The following is an 18,838-nucleotide window of genomic DNA, read 5'->3' on the forward strand; positions in this document are numbered from 1 at the left end:
AGTAAAAAATGTGAGTATTTCAAATAATTATAACTTATTTTTATATTAAAACATAACTTAAAAATTAGTTCAATATTTATTCCAATTATATATTTTTTAGATTGCTCCTACAAAAACGACTCTTTAATTTATTACGAAAAAATAAATATATGCAATATGTTAATTGAATAATTATGAGAAATCAATTTATTTTTCTCTAAATATTATCTATAAAAAAGAATTGATGTCAATATAGTAAATATTTTTTAATTGTCATGAAATCATAATAGAAAGTTTTTATAAATGACTATAATGACATTGATTGACAAAATTTGAAGATGTGTGACCACTTCACCACTCGACAAAAAATGTTATATTTATGTGACACAAAAGGTTATAAATTTATAATGGATGAATAATAACGACATTGATGAATATAACATAACTGTCATTTAAATATTATTTCTAATAATTATAATTATTTTTATTTTATCATTGGTAATAAATTGAAATAACTAAAACTTTATATGTGTATAATTGTAATTGTAAATAAATTAAAATAAATAAAATTTATGTTAATTTTTATTATTATTAATTAATAAAAAAGGGTTTTCTCTAGCCGCCCATGAGAACTCCGTAGAAACCTTCTGCTTCAGCTTTCACGGCGTCACTGGGTCTCGTTTCGGATTGCGGAAGTGGAAGAAGCGTTTGTTTCAACCCCGTTTGTTTCAACCCTCTCTCTATCTGATGGTATTCCCTCTCTCTATCTGATGGTATTCTTGGCGGCAACCACTGAGTGTTTGGTCAATCATAATAGGGGCTGAAGTTAGTTCTTCTTCAAGTACACGAGAGTTTCCCTTTTGTTTTCACAGGTTTGCTTTAATTTTTCAAACTTGTTATTATTCTGAATTTTTTTTTTTTATGGTTTAGTATTTTTTTTAATATTTAATTTTATTGAAGTGTGAATGTTTTGAAATCAGGAGTGAAATCTATTTTCATTGATCCGAATCAAAGGAAGATAATAGTTGTTGGTACTGTGAATCCTATGAAATCTATCCTTAGAGAAGGAAGAAGTACTGGAAAAATCTGAAGCGTCAGAAGGCTGTATGTTATTAACCTTTCAACATCAGGAATTCCCGCAGAGATCACATCACTAAAGTAATATAGATTGTCCTCAATTTCATCTACAGCAGCCGTAATGGTAGCCTTTGAGTCTGGGCCTGGATTTCTGTCTCAGCAACCATAATATTTTATTAATATTAATATTATTATTATTATTATTATTATTATTATTATTATTATTATTATTATTATTATTATTATGTTTGTATAATTAAGGTTTGATTCTCATGAATTATTATTATTATTATTATTATTATTATTATTATTATTATTATTATTATTATTATTATTATTATTATTATTATTATTATTATTATTATTATTATTAGGTAGTAATATAGATTGTCCTCAATTTCATCTACAGCAGCCGTAATGGTAGCCTTTGAGTCTGGGCCTGGATTTCTATCTCATCAATCATAATATTATTATTATTATTATTATTATTATTATTATTATTATTATTATTATTATTATTATTATTAGGTTTGTATAATTAAGATTTTATTCTCACGATGACATGTGGTTTCGATTGTTGTAAGGATGACATGTGGCTAGGGTTGTCATCATGACATCTTTACATTTATATTAAGTAGATTAAGATTAAGATTAAGATAAGATTTATCTGCTGCCTTAGGTGTGATTTCCTTCCATGTATCATTCATCCTTAGAGGCCACGAAATGCTGCTCAAATTGTTCAACTTCATTAAAAAAATACAACATCTATTTTAATATATAAAAATGAATTACTACCAAATTGCCTTAATTACCCTAATGACAAACAATAAAACATGGTTTTGCATACCCCTGAGCGTAATTTTACATTTAATCATCATTACATTCCCACACTTTACTTAATGCAAAAGTTATTTATTGGAATATGCAAAAACGTGTACTGCACTCTATAATTTAGCTGCAAGTGGAACATACATATTTATGATAAACAAACTTTTCATCATTTCTCCCTATGTCTATATATTTTCGTATCAAGTCTAACCACTGCATGTGTAAACTTTTCCATCTCCCTATTCTCATTTTTCAAACAGCAGTGGAGCGGTAGGGTTTCTCTTCACCTTCACCATTTCCATTATTTTTTCTTCATTCAACCTTACTGATAGAGTTCTGTTTCTTCCACTACTTTTCTCAACAGAATATGAGCAGAAAGTTTTCCCCGATTAAGGATCTCAACGATTCAAAAGAAACATGGAGATTGGCCGTTCGAGTTGTTGATTTTTGGAGTGTTATCAACAGCAAGGGTAAGGAGCATCTGGAGATGGTTCTAATGGACGTATCGGTAATGATCCGTATTCTCTCAACAAGTTTATTAGGTTATTATATTTTTCAGTTATGATATTGTTGTTGTTTGTCATCGTCAGGGTGATAGGATACAAGTTTTGATTCGTTCTGACCACACACCAAAATGGAAAGCAAGAATACGCGAAAACATGTCTTGCATAATCAACAATGGAACTGTATATGAAAACGATTTTCAGTGGAAGCTTTGTGATCACGACAAGAAATTTGTGTTTATTGGTGGTACAACTGTTAAGGAAGTTGAAATTCAGAACCTTCCTCCCAAAAGATTTTTTTTTCAAAGACTTTAATGATATTCTTGGAGGAAATTGTGAGATGAACCGACTTGAAGGTAAATATATTAGGTCATTTGATTTCTTCATACTACAATGTTGTTTATTATTACAGAAGTTGATTTTAACTTTCTCTCTTACTATGTTTTGTAGATATCATTGGTGTGGTTCAAGAAATCAACAATTTTCAATACAACAATTCTGGAAAAAAATCATTTGTTTCACTGAGTCTTAAAGACTTGAAGTAAATTATCTCAATTCAAATATTACAACTGTGTTCCATCATTATTATCTTATTGATATTTTTTATGTTTATTTCTGCAGAGGAGTCATTGTTAACTGCACATTATGGGAGAGCTACGGAACAAAATTTTTGGACTTCTACCACGACGAAAAAAAACAGTGGTGCTATTGTAATAATACTAACTCATGCAATGATAAAGGAATCACAAGGTTTGTATCAATAATCTCCTATTTTTCAAATACTATTCGCAGAGCAATAAATTTGATACTCTATTTTTGGTCTTTTTCAGTCTCAAATGGTTGGAGTGGATCTAAGTTGCTTATTAACGAAGACATTCCAGAGATAACTGAGTATTTATCAAAGTATACACAAATTGTTATATTCTTAAAGTATAATAAGCTCCCTTAAAATTTATCATCATTTACATTCATTTTTGGTTCAATGTTTCAGGTTACCGTCAAATGAGCAGACTGAAAAGCCTTCGCAGTCTTCGAAGGGAATGTCTCTTTGGTCTGGTGCCTCTCAATTCACCCCAGTCGAAAGTTTCGTTTCATAAGGCCAAGTGTATTTCTCTCAGTGAACTTTGCAAGGTGAAACAGGTACATGGTTATAACAAATTTCAAATAGTAAGATCAATATTATTTTATACAGATGATTTTTGTTAGAGTGTTGCATTTTTTTTATATTCAACTTATTGTATCTTAGGACATGTTATGCGTTACTGTTGGAACAACTCAAAGATTTTTTGTCTCAAAACACGGTTGGTTTTATTATGGGTGTACTAAATGTTCTCTAAAGGCATCTGATGTGAACAATCCATACAAATGTTCATGTGGACAGAATGTAGAACATGCCATACCGAGGTTGTATTTTTCAACCTTTAATCAGATTAATTCATTTGCCATTATTCAATATTTGTAGTGTTCTAATTTTATTTTCCTATGCATTTATGTAAAAAGGTATCGAGTTGACATATATGTGGTTGATGGTGATTCCAAATTTCGCTTTGTGTTTTGGGACTCTGACTGTGCCGACATTATTGGAAAGTCTGCTGATAGTATTTATAAAGCAATGCTTGAGGTTCATTTTAATTCATTACCTATTTTAATGTTTATTTGTATATGAATGAAGTACTTACATTGAATTTAATGTGCAGGAAGGTGACGACGACCCAATGATATATCCAGATGATCTTGACATGCTACTTGGTAAAAAGATGGCGTTTAGGGCTAAAGTTCAGCCAACATTTGGCCAAGCATCTGTTTGGAAACTTTCCTATGATGAAGAGTTTGTAAAGGAAATTGAGAAAGATTATATTACTGATGAAGTATGGAAATTTTTCTTTGCACATCTACATATGTCTATTTATCAATATTTGTATCTTAATCTTCATCTCAATATCTGATTTGCAGGGAGATAGCAAATCTTTAAACCAAAACCCAGTTGTTGATCGTGTTGATGAATCCATTGTATGTTAATGTTGACTAAACTTTAGCCTGTTAATTACAGTATTTTCTTTATACTTACTGTTAATTTGTTTTCTTCCAGGAGTCGTTGTCGGCATATGGAGAAAATGATCCTGATAAACAAGTGACCAATACTCCATCCAAAGGAAGTCCTGTTTATCTTGATGCTGAAGATTCCGAATTACAAGCGTATGGTACTACCCAGCTCTCAGGAACCAAGCCTGCAAAGAAAGTTAAGATTGAATCGGATGCATGAAGACTCCACCAGAACCACTTTAATTTCCATCATTATTGTTATTTTGTGATATTTTCTTGACAGTTGTTTTAATGTTTTGGTACAAGATACACGAGTTATGATCCATGGATTAAATATCAATTATCATTTTGTCATACGATATCAAATATCAATTATCATTTTGGTTTTCTTATAATTTCTCTGTAGCAATGGTGTATGGTATGTTGTTTGTGTTTAATATTGCATGATATATTGCCCGATTATACAATGCTAAGTATATTAACTGTTGTTTGTGTTTAATATTGCGTGATATGTTGTCCGATTATACAAACGATCCATATTATTTGGAAACAAATTAAGTGGTAAACCATCCTACATGATATTTCTTCTTACCTGCAAGTGAAAATTAATTTTTGAATAATAAATTATATATCAGAATCGCTTTGATTTGCACAGTATTTTTTCATTAAACCATAATTTTGGCAATGTTATTTACAGTAATGTTTTACAAATTTTGGCAATGTAATTTTGGCAACTTGATTTGAATACTGCATGCATTATTTAAATATAACCTCACCAAATGTGTTTTACAAATTTTTTAATGTCGCTCTTGAAAACTGCACCAGCATCATGTCAACCATCATACCTACCTGACATATGAACAGTAGCTTGCACTACATTCTCATCTTATTTGTGCACGCTTCAGGCAATTATGGTTGCTTGGTGCATTCATTTTTTGCTTATTTAATGATTAAGTCACAATATTTTTAACTGCATAAAATAGGGAGATGACATAAACTTTTCATATTCAGCTATTTCCCTCCATAAACAAATAGTTTGGAGGGAGTCTTTGTCTATATATTTCATGCTTCCCTGCATATTCATCCATATTTTGCAGAATGATTGTATCTTCAAAGTAAGAAATCATGGAAAAGAAACAAAGCGATGAGCATGATCACTTCATGAATGTTATCAGAAGAAAAAGGCAATTTGATGCTAGACATCATAGAATTCGTGTTCTACGAGCTAAGAGAGCCAAGGCATTGGCGGCAATGAACAAAGAAAATGCATGTCAAACTCAACCCCCTGCTGATACTATATCTTCGCATTTCAGATTACCACTATCTTCTATTTCTCCAAATATTCCAAGTTCCACCATAACTGATCGAAATACACAGCAGAAAACTCACAATGTATCAACATTGAATACATTGCCAAGTTCATTAGCAAAAAAACGCCCAAGAGTTGTTTCTGTAAAGAACATTAACAATTTAGGAGTTAACCTCAGAAGGAGATTTGATAACCAGTTTATGAGCGGTGCGACGGCATCTTCAAGCCATACACCTAATCCAGATTCCAGCACCAACGAACTTTTCCAAGATGACAGTGAAGGGGATGAAGGTTCCGGTAATTCTTCAGATGGTTAGTATCTTTATTGTGATGGATTATTAACCGATTTTGAATGTTCTTACACTTAACCAAATATAATAACATAATATTTTCTAACTCATATTATTATATGCTGCTGTAGCCTGCAGTTCAGTTTCCAACTATTCAAACGACGAGCATGAAGTAGGTTTTGACACTGACATTGAAGAAGTAGATGTTCAAAGATCAGGTTGTATTTTATTTTATTGATATGTTTCTTTATTTAAAAAATCATTATCTATTATGTTATTTTACCTGACAACTGTACATTTTTGTTTAGGAGAATACTACGATTTAGGTGACCCATCATGTGAGTGTCAGCAATGTGGTGCAAATATGTGGTATATGGAGAGGAAAAACAAGTCTCGACATTCTGCTAATCCTAAGTTCTCAATGTGTTGTGGAGAAGGAAAGGTTCAAATACCTTTGTTGAGACAACCTCCACCCGTATTGCAGAGCCTGTTGTTTGAACAAAACGAAAGTGAATCAAAAATATTCCAACAACAGATTCGTCTTTACAATATGATGTTCGCATTTACTTCTCCGGGTGCTAAAATGGATAACAGATTTAATAATGGTAGAGGTCCCCCTAACTATCGTATTCAAGGTCAAACATGTCATCGTATAGGCAGCATGTTACCTTTGCCAGGTGAAAAGGCCCGTTTTGCCCAACTATATATATACGATACTGAACATGAAGTTCAGAATAGATTTGATATTTTCAGGTTTTTACTTTATACATCTTTGTTTCAACACTGTATATTATTTTGTTGTTGCAATTCTCAACATTCTGAACTCTATATGTTGGATGTTTTGCAGAAAAAGGGACGGAGTTGATATTAATATAGTTGAAAAGTTGTCTTCAATGTTATATGAACATAATGTTCATGCTCAGTCATTCAAGATGGCAAGGGACATACTTTCTCAAGGAAATGTTGCAGATCTAAAACTCCGTCTCATTTCTGATCGTCAAAATGATGGAAGAATATATAATCAACCAACAGTTTCAGAAGTTGCTGCTCTCATTGTTGGTGATGTTGATACTGCCGAAAAAAGGGATATTATAATGCAAAAACAATGTGGCCAACTTCAGAGAATAGATGAATATCACACTTCTTATTTGGGTTTTCAATATCCTTTACTTTTCCCTTACGGCGAAGATGGTTACAGACCAAACATACGGCATCGCAATAAAGGATCTACAGCGGTCCGTAATGCAGAAACAACGACCACGGTATCGGAAATTGACGATGTTCCATGGGAGGATGCAACCAAGAGAAACAGACTTACAATCAGAGAGTGGTTCGCCTTTAGGATTCAGTCAAGAAAAAACGAGGCACAGACAATTCTCAGGTCAAGGAGGTTATTTCAACAGTTTTTGGTAGATGGTTTTACAATGATGGAATCCGAGAGACTTCGATGGTTAAGAAAGAATCAGTCAAAACTACGAGTAGGGAAGTATGATCATCTTGCAGATGCTAGGACAAATGGACATACACGTGGTGCAGCTACAGGGAAAAGAGTTGTCCTACCTTCGTCGTATGTTGGAAGCCGTAGATTTATGGATCAGTTATATTTCGATGGCATGGCAATTTGTAGTTATGTTGGATTTCCTGATTTGTTTATTACATTCACATGTAATCCCAATTGGCCAGAAATACAGCGCGTATTAAGTTCTACAAATCTGAAAGCGTCTGATCGTCCGGATCTCATAACAAGAATCTTCAAATTGAAATTTGATTCGTTACTGTCCGATTTGACTAAAAAGAGTATCATGGGAAAGGTTCTTGCGTGTAAGTAATTTGTAAGTTTGATTAATTTAACTTCCTTATTCATTTTTAATGTAATGTTATAGGCTAATATGTTCATTTTATATTTGTAGATATGTACACAATTGAGTTCCAAAAAAGAGGGTTGCCCCATGCGCACATATTAATTTTCCTTCATCCGTCGAGCAAGTACCCAACACCCGCTGACATTGATCGTATCATATCAGCAGAAATACCAAACAAAGACACCGACGAAGAGTTATATAACTTGGTCAAATCTCACATGATACACGGACCTTGCGGAAATGCTTTTCGTAATTCTACGTGTATGAAGGAAGGAAAATGTTCTAAATACTTCCCTAAAGATTTCAGACGTGATACGATCGTTGATCAAGATGGATATCCGGTGTATAGACGAAGGGACAACGGACACACAGTTTCTAAGAATGGAATTGAGATTGATAACAGATTTGTTGTTCCTTACAATGCAAAGTTATTGTTGAAGTACAGAGCTCATATTAATATGGAATGGTGCAATCAAAGCACATCCGTCAAATATTTGTTTAAATACATCAACAAAGGATACGACAGAATAACTGCTGCAATTGTCATGAATGAAGATGGATCTGTTTCGCAACACGAAACCGTCGATGAAATAAAGCAGTATATTGACTGTAGGTACGTTTCTCCAAGTGAAGCTGCTTGGAGAATTTATGGTTTTTCCATTCATGGAAGAAAACCAGCTGTAGAAAGACTTCACTTTCATGGGGAGGGACAAAATTCTGTTTTTTATACTGATGTCAGTCCCATTACCAAAGTCCTTGATAAACCGAGCGTTACTGAGTCGATGTTCACTTCATGGTTTGAAGCAAACAAGAAATACGACGAAGCGCGCCAACTAACGTATAGCAATTTTGTTTCAAAGTTTGTATACGTTAAGAAAAAAAGAGAGTGGAAACCCAGACAAAAGGGATACACAATTGGAAGACTAATTTGGGTTCCTCCAACTACCGGGGAGTTGTACTATCTAAGGATGATGCTAACACATGTGAAAGGGCCGAAAAGCTACGATGAAATAAAGACAGTAAACAATGTTAGGTACGATACTTTCCGTGATGCATGTTTTGCTATGGGATTTATTGGGGATGATCGAGAATTCATAGCTGCAATAACAGAAGCATTTCATTGGGGTTCTGGACATTATTTGAGATTACTTTTTGTTCACATGTTATTGTCAAGTAGCATTAATAGGCCAAAGCATGTATGGAGTAAAACTCAACATCTGTTATCTGATGGAATTCTGTATTCTCAGCAAAGGATTGCAAACAACAGAGGTATATTACAAAAATATGATCACAGTAATTAATTACACATAATATTACTATGCTATTCCAATATTTACCAGCGATTTATTTATTTTTGTTCATTTAACAGATCTGCGCCTAACAAATGAAGAAATTCTCAATCTGACGTTGATTGAAATTGAAAAACTTCTCCAACGCAGTAGAAAGAGTTTAAGTGATTTTCCTGGAATGCCAAAACCACATGGTTACATAAATGAGGAGCTTGGAAATAATTTAATTTACGAAGAGAGAAACTACGATCCTGCTGAACAACTTCAACAGTTTAATACGCTGTATAATAACCTCACAGGTGTAAATAGTAGTTAACATCAATTAGGCAGAAGAATTTCATATAACTTAGAAACTTATATTTCTAATATGAAGCATCTAAATTATGTGTTGACTTTATTTCAGATGAACAAAGAGATGTGTTCAAACAAATCTTGACAGCTGTCGATACCCAGAACGGAGGGGTATTCTTTTTGTATGGATACGGCGGTACAGGGAAAACATACATGTGGAGAACATTAGCTTCCTACATAAGATCAAGAAGACAAATATGCTTGACAGTTGCCTCTTCAGGTATTGCATCCCTTTTGCTCCCCGGTGGTCGAACGGCACATTCGAAATTTAAAATTCCGATCCCCACACTTGAATCTTCGACATGCGACATTAACAAGGGTAGTGACAGGGGTAACATGCTAAAATTATCTAAATTGATAATTTGGGATGAAGCTCCCATGTGTCACAAATTTTGTTTTGAAGCTTTGGATAAAACACTCAGAGATATCATGGGTGGAACCAGGTCATCTGATAAAATATTTGGTGGGAAGGTAATTGTGTTTGGTGGGGATTTCAGACAGATTCTACCGGTTATTCCAAGAGGCAGCCGTTCAGATATAATTCATGCAACTATCAATTCATCATACATTTGGGATCATTGTAAGGTTCTGAAACTTACAAAAAACATGAGGCTTCAGCAATCTGGGACGACCATATCGGCATCCGAGTTAGAACGGTTTTCAAATTGGATATTAAAAGTTGGAGATGGAAAACTGGCAGAACCTAACGATGGCTATGCTGATATTGATATCCCAGCAGATATTTTGATATCTAATTTCGATGATCCCCTTCGAGCCATATTCGAAAACACTTATCCAAATTTTGAAGCTAAATTCAATAATGTAGCTTTTCTGCAGTCAAGGGCAATATTGGCTGGAACAATTGAGACAGTAGATGAAATAAATCACTATGTATTAGACAATCTTCCAGGTAATATTTAATTTTTTGTGAAAATTTATCCGACGATTTTTCACTTCCATCTTTAAGAGATCATAATATAAAGGCACTGCATTTTCAGGGGATGAAAAAGAATACCTAAGCTCTGATTCAGTCGACACGCATGATGGTGATGGCAATGAATGTTTTGATGTTTTAACTCCTGAGTTTCTGAATGGACTGAGAACGTCGGGACTTCCTAATCATAGGATCAGATTGAAAGTAAATACTCCAATCATGCTGCTCAGGAATATTGATCAAGCAGAAGGCTTATGCAATGGAACACGTCTAATCGTTACAAGATTGGCTGATCATGTCATCGAAGCTAAAATCATTTCAGGCAAGAACATCGGCGGTATCATTTATATTGCCCGAATGGACATTACTCCAACGCAGACGCCATGGCCATTCAGGATGACACGAAGACAGTTTCCTATAACAGTCTGTTATGCTATGACTATTAATAAATCTCAAGGTCAGTCTTTGGATCATGTTGGCATATATTTACCGAGGAGCGTATTCAGCCATGGCCAGTTATATGTTGCAGTTTCAAGAGTAAAGAGCAGAAAAGGCCTTAAAATCTTGATCCATGATAAGGAGAAACTTCCATTGACCACCACAACAAATGTTGTCTTCAAAGAAGTGTTTGAAAATGTGTAGTCTATAAGTTTTTGCAATATTTATGGACCTGTTGTTATTGGTATATGTTTTGTGCTCAGTTGCCTAAAATTAGCTTACAACTTAAACAACTTATTAACTGTCATGAATGGAAGATTTGATATCATCTTTGCATACTGATAATTTATTTTCATCTGTACAACTGGATTGAAGACTTACGATGAATTATAGCTGCCATAATATCAATGATTGTAGAACATCAACAATTCAAAGCTTAGCATAGTAAAAATATTCACGTTGATAACCATAATTTAAATCCATTACAGAGCCATCTGTGATTACAATCTAAGTACCATCAACAACAAATTTAAAGCTACAAGTAACATCTTTACATCCTAATCAGCTACTTTTTTCCCCAAGAACGCAAACATCAGATCTGAAAATGGAATCATGGAGAATTCTATGAAATCTCCAACTTGAAGATTTTTTGACTTTGCAAATTCGTACCAACCAACTCCAATACGTTTCTCATACTCATTCCTGCCAGCCTTAAGAATACGACAGTGATATCCCTTTCCGTCAATAAGATCTACCATCCTTATTTCATTTTGGTCTTTACGAAAACATGTCCTTGATATTTCCATTGGAATATTCTGCATTATAACTTTCTACTTATTAACCCACGATATATATAGATCTATATACGGCAGTGGATTTAACTGGGTTTTGAACTTACCAGAGCATTTTGGCCTCGCATGTTCGCTTCTGTGATATTAGATTTCCACTTTACCTCCCCGGTGTGATCAGCCATGCACTCAGCTTCAGTAAGAAACCCATCTTTTATGAGTGTTTCAAACATCTTTTCCTGCTCTTGCTCAAACTCTTTGTTAATGTTATGAGCCCATTCAAGACTGTCTCTCTCAGGATCACTGAAACACAAATTGTAAAGAATAACACTGCTATTAAGCAAAGATTTTAGAAAACAGGGGAATCCATTTATTATATTACAACATGCATGCAAATTATACTTACCTGCTTGATGGAGAAGGGACGAATGGAACTCCCCACTTCACCATATCAGAATTAAATTTTATAAGGACCTCAATTCTGATGCATTATGACAAAAAATTCTATATATAGATAGATAGTGATAACCCTTATTTTTTGGGCCAGACAACACTGATGGGCCTACATTTTTTATATGTACAAATATCCAGCATGTTTGGTAAACGAGTTTTAACAACAAAAAATTAATTATTGCAATTTTTTTAGTAGTTAGTAGATGTTACAAATCAGACCTTTAAATATACATGACACTATATTTCCTTCCATACATTTAATAAATATGTTTGCCTACATAAATTGAAGTTGCTATATATATAAGCTGATTGTATAATATGTATTCTTTATAAAGTGTAATTTGGTTTTAACATGGTAAATTGTTTATCAAACAAAATTTCTTAAAAAAACATTTCATATATAATTCATGTAAATAAACTATTTTAACACACATGATCCAATCATGATGGCCAATGTAAAGGAGCAACCATGAAGTATGTAGAACACAAGGATTTGCAAAACATATAACCATTCAAAATTTAGCATGTGCCATAATAGTAGTCTTGATAAAGTCATTCAACATTAGAGCAAAGTACCAACCCATAGGGGAAACAAAAAACATTGTTCAGATAAGTTATAAAAGTCACCACCAGATACAAAAAATTCAAAGACTTTGGTCTTTGAAACTACTTCAACAACAGACAAAAAAAGCAAAGTACTTCCACCACCTTTCAACAGCCCCATCACTTCTTCTTCATCGTAACATAAATGAAAGTGCCATGTCTCGCCAACTGACAAGTCAGTGTGTCGCCTTTCTTGAACCCCTTGGTCTTCACATAGTCGTACCATCCTTTAGTCATGTATTTCTCAGCCGGACTCGGAGCCCCGTTGCGGTATGCCGTCTTCACAGTACACTTGAATTGTTGTTTCAAATCACAATCTCTAATAGTTACCTCCTTCTGATTACTTGCCAAGCAGTCTATTGCTATCTGCTTAGGGAAATGCTGCAACAACACAAATTTTCATTGAATAAACACTTGAGATCTGCAAAGTATTAAAATATGAGGTCGATTTTCAGTATGCTTACCTGGACATTATCCTTTTTTACTCTTGAATTCTTTATAGCAATATCCCAGCAGTATGTTGGCTTTCCTCCCCACATTCTTATCCTAACATTTGAAACATTTTTCCCCTTCTTCGCAAGTTTCATTGTGCTCCTCTCACTCCCATCTGTAACAGATCTTAAGTTGGCAGTCCTTCCAAGATTTTTGCTATTACTCCTCCTCTCAACTTCAGCTGCTTTCTTCCCAACTGTTTTATCAACAACAGTTTTTGACTTCTCAGTTTTTTTGTTAGTCTGTACATTATCGTTCGCAGAGACAAGGGGGACATCAACTTCTTCAAGCTTCACACTACTCATAGGAACAACAGTATTGTTGACATTTGGAACAACTGCAGGGACATTGTTGCAAGTTTCTGCAAATCTAACAGATTTCTTAGAATTTGCTTTACCCTTTCTCACCGACCTGACAGATGATTGTGAAGCTGAGCCATCTTCAACCTCACCTACGAGTTTTTGAATTTCGTTCATTGCTTCCTCCTCACTGAAAGAAAAATTATAGTTGCATGAGCACATTATTAATCCCAAATACGGATTAACACCCCAAATATACCATGTACAGGGAATATTTGAAAGATTAACAACTTTAAAATATATATAACACCACACTATTGACCCAGAATAAAACACCTATGCTTCATAGATTAACAGAATCAGGCAAACAAAAATTGCAATACAACTTGACCCCCCACAACGTTTCGAAGACCTGATCTGGGAAATATTAAACAGTAAACTCCATTCACATCATGATCTTTTAATCAAACAAATCTATTTTAGCATGCATCAGAAATAAAAAAAACCCTAAAACCTAACTAGATCGCACATGAACTTTATGCCAAAACAAATAAATTAAATAGGAATTCATGTATCTAACCTGATAACTTCTTCTTCCTCATCTGGAAACCACCCATACGCTGGCTTTCTTCCAAACCTCATCGTCGAAGACTGTTGCTATCTCCAGAAGTGATGTAAGTGTTTTGATAAAGACTGGAATGAGAAGGAGAGAAGTTGTGTAATGTAAACAGTTCAAAATATGTTATAACTCAACTTTGCACGTTTCCTTTTTCTTTTCCCTAGACTTATTCAGTAAATGACCCCTATCTCAATCAATAATGACTGTTACCTATGATCCCCCGTGTAACCAAAACATTTACTAATTAATTTGAAAACAACACTTTGTAGTCTAACGAAAAGAAAGCCATTTAATTTATCTCTATCTCTTAAATCCAAACATACATGCATATACTTTTTTTAAACTCTACCTATTCCATGCAGTACACGTTAGTTTTATTTAGATTTCCTTTGTTTTTTTTATTACTTACTCTTTTCTAATTTTTGCTGTGTTTTAAAAAAACATAACATTATATATTTTTTATTAAAATCCACTTTTTAGGAACAAAAAATAGTTTCTATCAATCCTACTTTATTTCAAAAATTTATTTTTTAAAATCACATTTAATAAATCAAACCAATGTTATAATAATTAAAAATTTATGTAAATATTTGTAGATAAATATTCAATATATGATTATTGTCAAGATGTTGGTTTCAACTCACACATCTATTGTAAATTAATTACTAAATAGTTCAATAAAATAATATTTTATAATATTACTTAGCTTATTCATCCCACTAATTTTAAAATCCTATGGAAATAAATTTCAACAACCTATTTTTATTATTTTTCAACACTTTGTGACATATTAAAAAAACAATAGGAATTTATATATCTTTTCTTATACATAATTAACTCAGTTATAATTCATGTTACAATATTTTTTACACATATTGACATCCTTATGTGTGTTTATCAACATATATATTATTCATAATTTAAAGTTTATGCAAATAATAGTTGATAAATAATCCATATATAATTCTTTTAAAAATATTAATTACACAAAAGAATACCTTTTACTAAGAAAAGTTGACAAGTTGTTTTTTTTCCACTCGCCTATTAAATAAAAATTAATTATACAATCTAATATGAAATTTATAGTTTCTAATATTACTTTGCTTATTGATCCCACTAATTTTAATATTATACAAAACATTTTTATTACTATTCTTCAACACTTACTAATATGTTTCAAAAACATTGGGAATTTATATATATATTTGTATACATACTTAACTAAACTATAATACATGTTTCAAGATTTATTAGCCATACTGATATGCTTATGTGCATATTTTAATATATATATCAGAGTTCCCATTCTCCTATTAACTTGAAGTTTATGTTGAAAAATAAGTAAAATATTAAACATAACCAAATTATACTAACAGGAGTACATAAATGATAATTTTAAACCATGCTCATCCATTTGATTTTCACACATTGTTGCAAAGCATATGACTATTATATTGCAATTATAGAGTAGCAAGGATAACATTAGCTGTTTCAATCCAAAGAAAACTGATGAATAACAAACACAAAAAGTCTTAAACATAACATTAATCCACATACAACTGAAATAGAAAAAAAAAAAAGCCCAACAACATCATCCAAAACAATCTACTGTTCTTCCAAAACTTTGCACTTCTTCATTCACCATAGCCATCAATACCCAACAACACATATTCTTTAACCCTGCAATACAACAGAATGATAATTTTTCTGTTAACTTTCAGAAACATACAATGACAGCAACAAATAATTTAACACGTAAAACATATATCTAACCATTCTTTTCAGCTTCTCCACCAACTCTGTCCATATCATCCATTCTCTGTCATTTAAACAACATACACAGACTTAATGCTTAAATTTAAATTGAATTCATATAACCTAATAGCATGCCTTTTCGGAAAATCGGATAATAACATTCTTATACCTTTCATTTTCAAAGAAAAAATTCCCAATATACACTGAGTTCGATATTTCTATCATTCTGGGGTTTATCTCCAGTCCAACACTTCCCAGAACATCCGTTAAAAATTCCACGTCTTCAAGTACAGCGAACCTCAAGCCACCCCTCAATTCCTGATGCTTCCCCGACCACCTGATTCCAAGCATCTCATCCTGCCACACCCCTGCTATGTTCTGAATCTTACTTCCCCTTTGCCAGGCGCATGCAACACCATCCATCACATGCAAAGCCCACTCAGTGCACAACTTGGTAATCCGCTCTTTCTTCGTCTTCAAACTCATCCGCAACATCTTCGATCTTTGCTTCATCCTCCTTTTAATCGCCAATCGTTTGACTGGGTCTTGAACAACAAAAAATTTCATAGTTCTGCAAAATCAGAAAAAATAATGAACAAAAGTGACATTTCATAACAAACAAACGAAACAATGAGATTCGATTACAGAAAAAAAAGAACGAAGAGTACCTGCAAGCCTTTGCAACTTGGGAGAAGCTACCCATTTTGTGAAATCTCCAACTCACGGATTAGGTTTCAGGATTTGGTACTTGAAGAGTGGAAAAAAACTGTGTCCTTTGTACTATATATACTCAAACTCCCATTACCTGTTAGACTTCCTTTCAGTAGGTAAACGTGCACAAGTTTTTGGAAACTGTTGAAATGCCTTTTTCTGTACATGCAGAAGTAAATTTAATTATATCTTTTTAATAGTAATAATTAATTTCACACCATAATCTAAAAGTCAAATGATTTTATTGGGTGGGAAAATAATTGATTGATTTATATTTATTATATAATGTAATACAAATACTTAATTATTTCGTTGCGTAGATTATTAAACATGTTAGTGCATCAAACATGACTTTATATTTATAGCAAAAAACAAATTAAAAATACCTATTTAAATTTATATTGAATTTTTAATTATCATCGAATAAATTGTTTATCTTAATTAATATATTATTTTATATAAATCGTTAACCGTAATTTTTTTTGTTTAATGTTTATTCCTACCGACTTTACGTGACCCGCTATTTCACATTAGTACATCATTTCTACAGTATCTAAAACTTTATTTATTTAATTGTTTTTATAATAATTATTTATTTATAATACTATGAACTTTTTTATCCAATTTTAATATCATATTGAAAACAAATAAAATTTTATACATTAAATTAATATGGATATGCTAATTATTATTTACGAATTTTTTTTTTTTAATTATTATAACTTTTATTAGAATTCTTTAACCATAAACATATTAAATATATTAAATATTTATACCGACTTTACGTGACCCGTGCGAGCGCACGGGTCCTTTACTAGTTAGTAAGAAAAATTGAAGAGAAACAAATAGAAGGGACTTGGGGCGGTGCATCTCTATTTCATCAGCATGACCAATTCAAAAAATTTCATCCAGAATCTCAAGGCCACTAGATCACTGACATGTGGCAGGGTATTATTAAAAGATAGAAACCTTAACAACATTTACCACACATAAAATTCTAAACGTGAAACACAAACACAATTTCTTTTCATCTCTGCATCTCTTCCCTTCTACATTTCAGAAGACACAAACATTCAAATACTTTTTTTTTTACTAAACACAAACATTCAAATACTTAATCTTGCAAAAGGGTGAAATAAGTGGAACGAGTCTACCTGCTTGAGCTGGGAGGTCGACGATCTGTGAGGTGGTTCTCGCGTCGGGGAGGAAACAGAGCCGTGGTGGTTCTGGATGGCCGGAGTTAGAGAACCCGCGCGTGGCCAAGCGGTTGGATCGACGGTGGTTGTGTTTCCGTGTTGATGTGGATTCCGCGTGTGAACGGTGGAAGGGCAAACATTTGTCTTTGCGGTTGCATCAAGGAGGACGCGGTGTCGACACGGTGGTGAATCGGCGCGGGTGGACGACCTTGAGGCGCGGCGGAGCTGCCCCGATATCGTTTCTCCTTCTTTCTTTCCTGAAAAAAAAAACAAATAAGGCAATGGTGTAAATTAAAAAAAAACTGATTTGTGGTTTATCATTTGAAATGCTGGTTATTGTTGTCTTTTGATATCAGATTTACAACAGATTTGATGGTGAGATATGGTTATGAGGGATTGGTTTTCATGGTTAAAGTTTTGTTTATGAGTGAGGTTAATGGTTGTCATGGAGAAAGTTTAGATTGACGGCATGAAAGGTGATGTTGTTTAGTTTTGGTTCATGTGATATTTTTAGATTAGTGGTGAATAAGGGTTTTTTTCGGTGGCAGACTGTTAGGTGAGAGAGAGAGACGATAAGGTTCTTGTCTTCCCTAAGTTTTGAGAAAGTGTCTCTATTTGTATTAGAATTTTAGGTTAAATTAAAATAGAAATTAGTTAAGACAAAATCAGTAATTAAATAACTAAATTAAACATCAAAATATTTGTTTTTATTTTTTTTCTAGAAATAGGAAAGTCAAATCAAAACTTTAATGTAACTTGAATTTGAATAAAAAACTACCATATATATTTTTTATAATTTTTTGAGTTATTTTATGCATAAGAATTTGAAAAAAGTTAAAATAACAAAATTTCAAAAATAACTAAAATAAAAAACGAAAATTAATATTAAATTATTAAAAAAACTAATTTTTGTGATTTTTGATTAATTTGTGATAAAAAGTGCATAAATCATAAAATAAAATTATTTTTAAAAAATAAAATAAATAAAAAACGAAAAATTAAAAAGAAAATATATTTTT

At 32.7% G+C, this 18,838-nt stretch overlaps 3 protein-coding genes and 1 long non-coding RNA gene across 4 annotated transcripts; 3 read left to right on the forward strand and 1 right to left on the reverse strand.

Annotated features, from left to right (window-relative positions):
- Nucleotides 1-2,689: 2,689 nt before the first annotated feature.
- LOC131607592 (uncharacterized) lies at nt 2,690-3,117 on the forward strand. Its single transcript, XR_009285345.1, has 3 exons — nt 2,690-2,743; nt 2,838-2,928; nt 3,009-3,117. It is a non-coding gene; the product is annotated as an uncharacterized LOC131607592 (long non-coding RNA).
- Nucleotides 3,118-3,636: 519 nt separating this feature from the next.
- On the forward strand, nt 3,637-4,722 carry LOC131605623 (uncharacterized). The gene is made up of 5 exons (XM_058877959.1): nt 3,637-3,791; nt 3,888-4,008; nt 4,085-4,255; nt 4,341-4,397; nt 4,477-4,722. Exons 1-5 carry the CDS (start codon nt 3,637-3,639, stop codon nt 4,648-4,650), a joined length of 678 nt encoding a protein of 225 aa, XP_058733942.1. The 3' UTR covers nt 4,651-4,722.
- Nucleotides 4,723-5,555: 833 nt separating this feature from the next.
- LOC131605624 (uncharacterized) lies at nt 5,556-11,107 on the forward strand. The gene is made up of 9 exons (XM_058877960.1): nt 5,556-6,051; nt 6,161-6,247; nt 6,338-6,782; nt 6,877-7,264; nt 7,322-7,850; nt 7,940-9,160; nt 9,261-9,479; nt 9,584-10,441; nt 10,530-11,107. The coding sequence occupies exons 1-9, from the start codon at nt 5,556-5,558 to the stop codon at nt 11,105-11,107; spliced, it is 4,821 nt and encodes a 1,606-aa protein (XP_058733943.1).
- A 4,599-nt stretch (nt 11,108-15,706) lies between these two features.
- Nucleotides 15,707-18,426, reverse strand: LOC131607593 (uncharacterized). The gene is made up of 5 exons (XM_058879574.1): nt 17,778-18,426; nt 16,581-16,782; nt 16,082-16,483; nt 15,931-15,976; nt 15,707-15,837 (listed from the first exon to the last, which is right to left on the reverse strand). The coding sequence occupies exons 2-5, from the start codon at nt 16,613-16,615 to the stop codon at nt 15,832-15,834; spliced, it is 489 nt and encodes a 162-aa protein (XP_058735557.1). The 5' UTR covers nt 16,616-16,782; nt 17,778-18,426; the 3' UTR covers nt 15,707-15,831.
- Nucleotides 18,427-18,838: the final 412 nt, after the last annotated feature.

The sequence above is a fragment of the Vicia villosa genome, linkage group LG5 (assembly GCF_029867415.1).
Source record: "Vicia villosa cultivar HV-30 ecotype Madison, WI linkage group LG5, Vvil1.0, whole genome shotgun sequence".
NCBI classification, from domain to species: domain Eukaryota; kingdom Viridiplantae; phylum Streptophyta; class Magnoliopsida; order Fabales; family Fabaceae; genus Vicia; species Vicia villosa.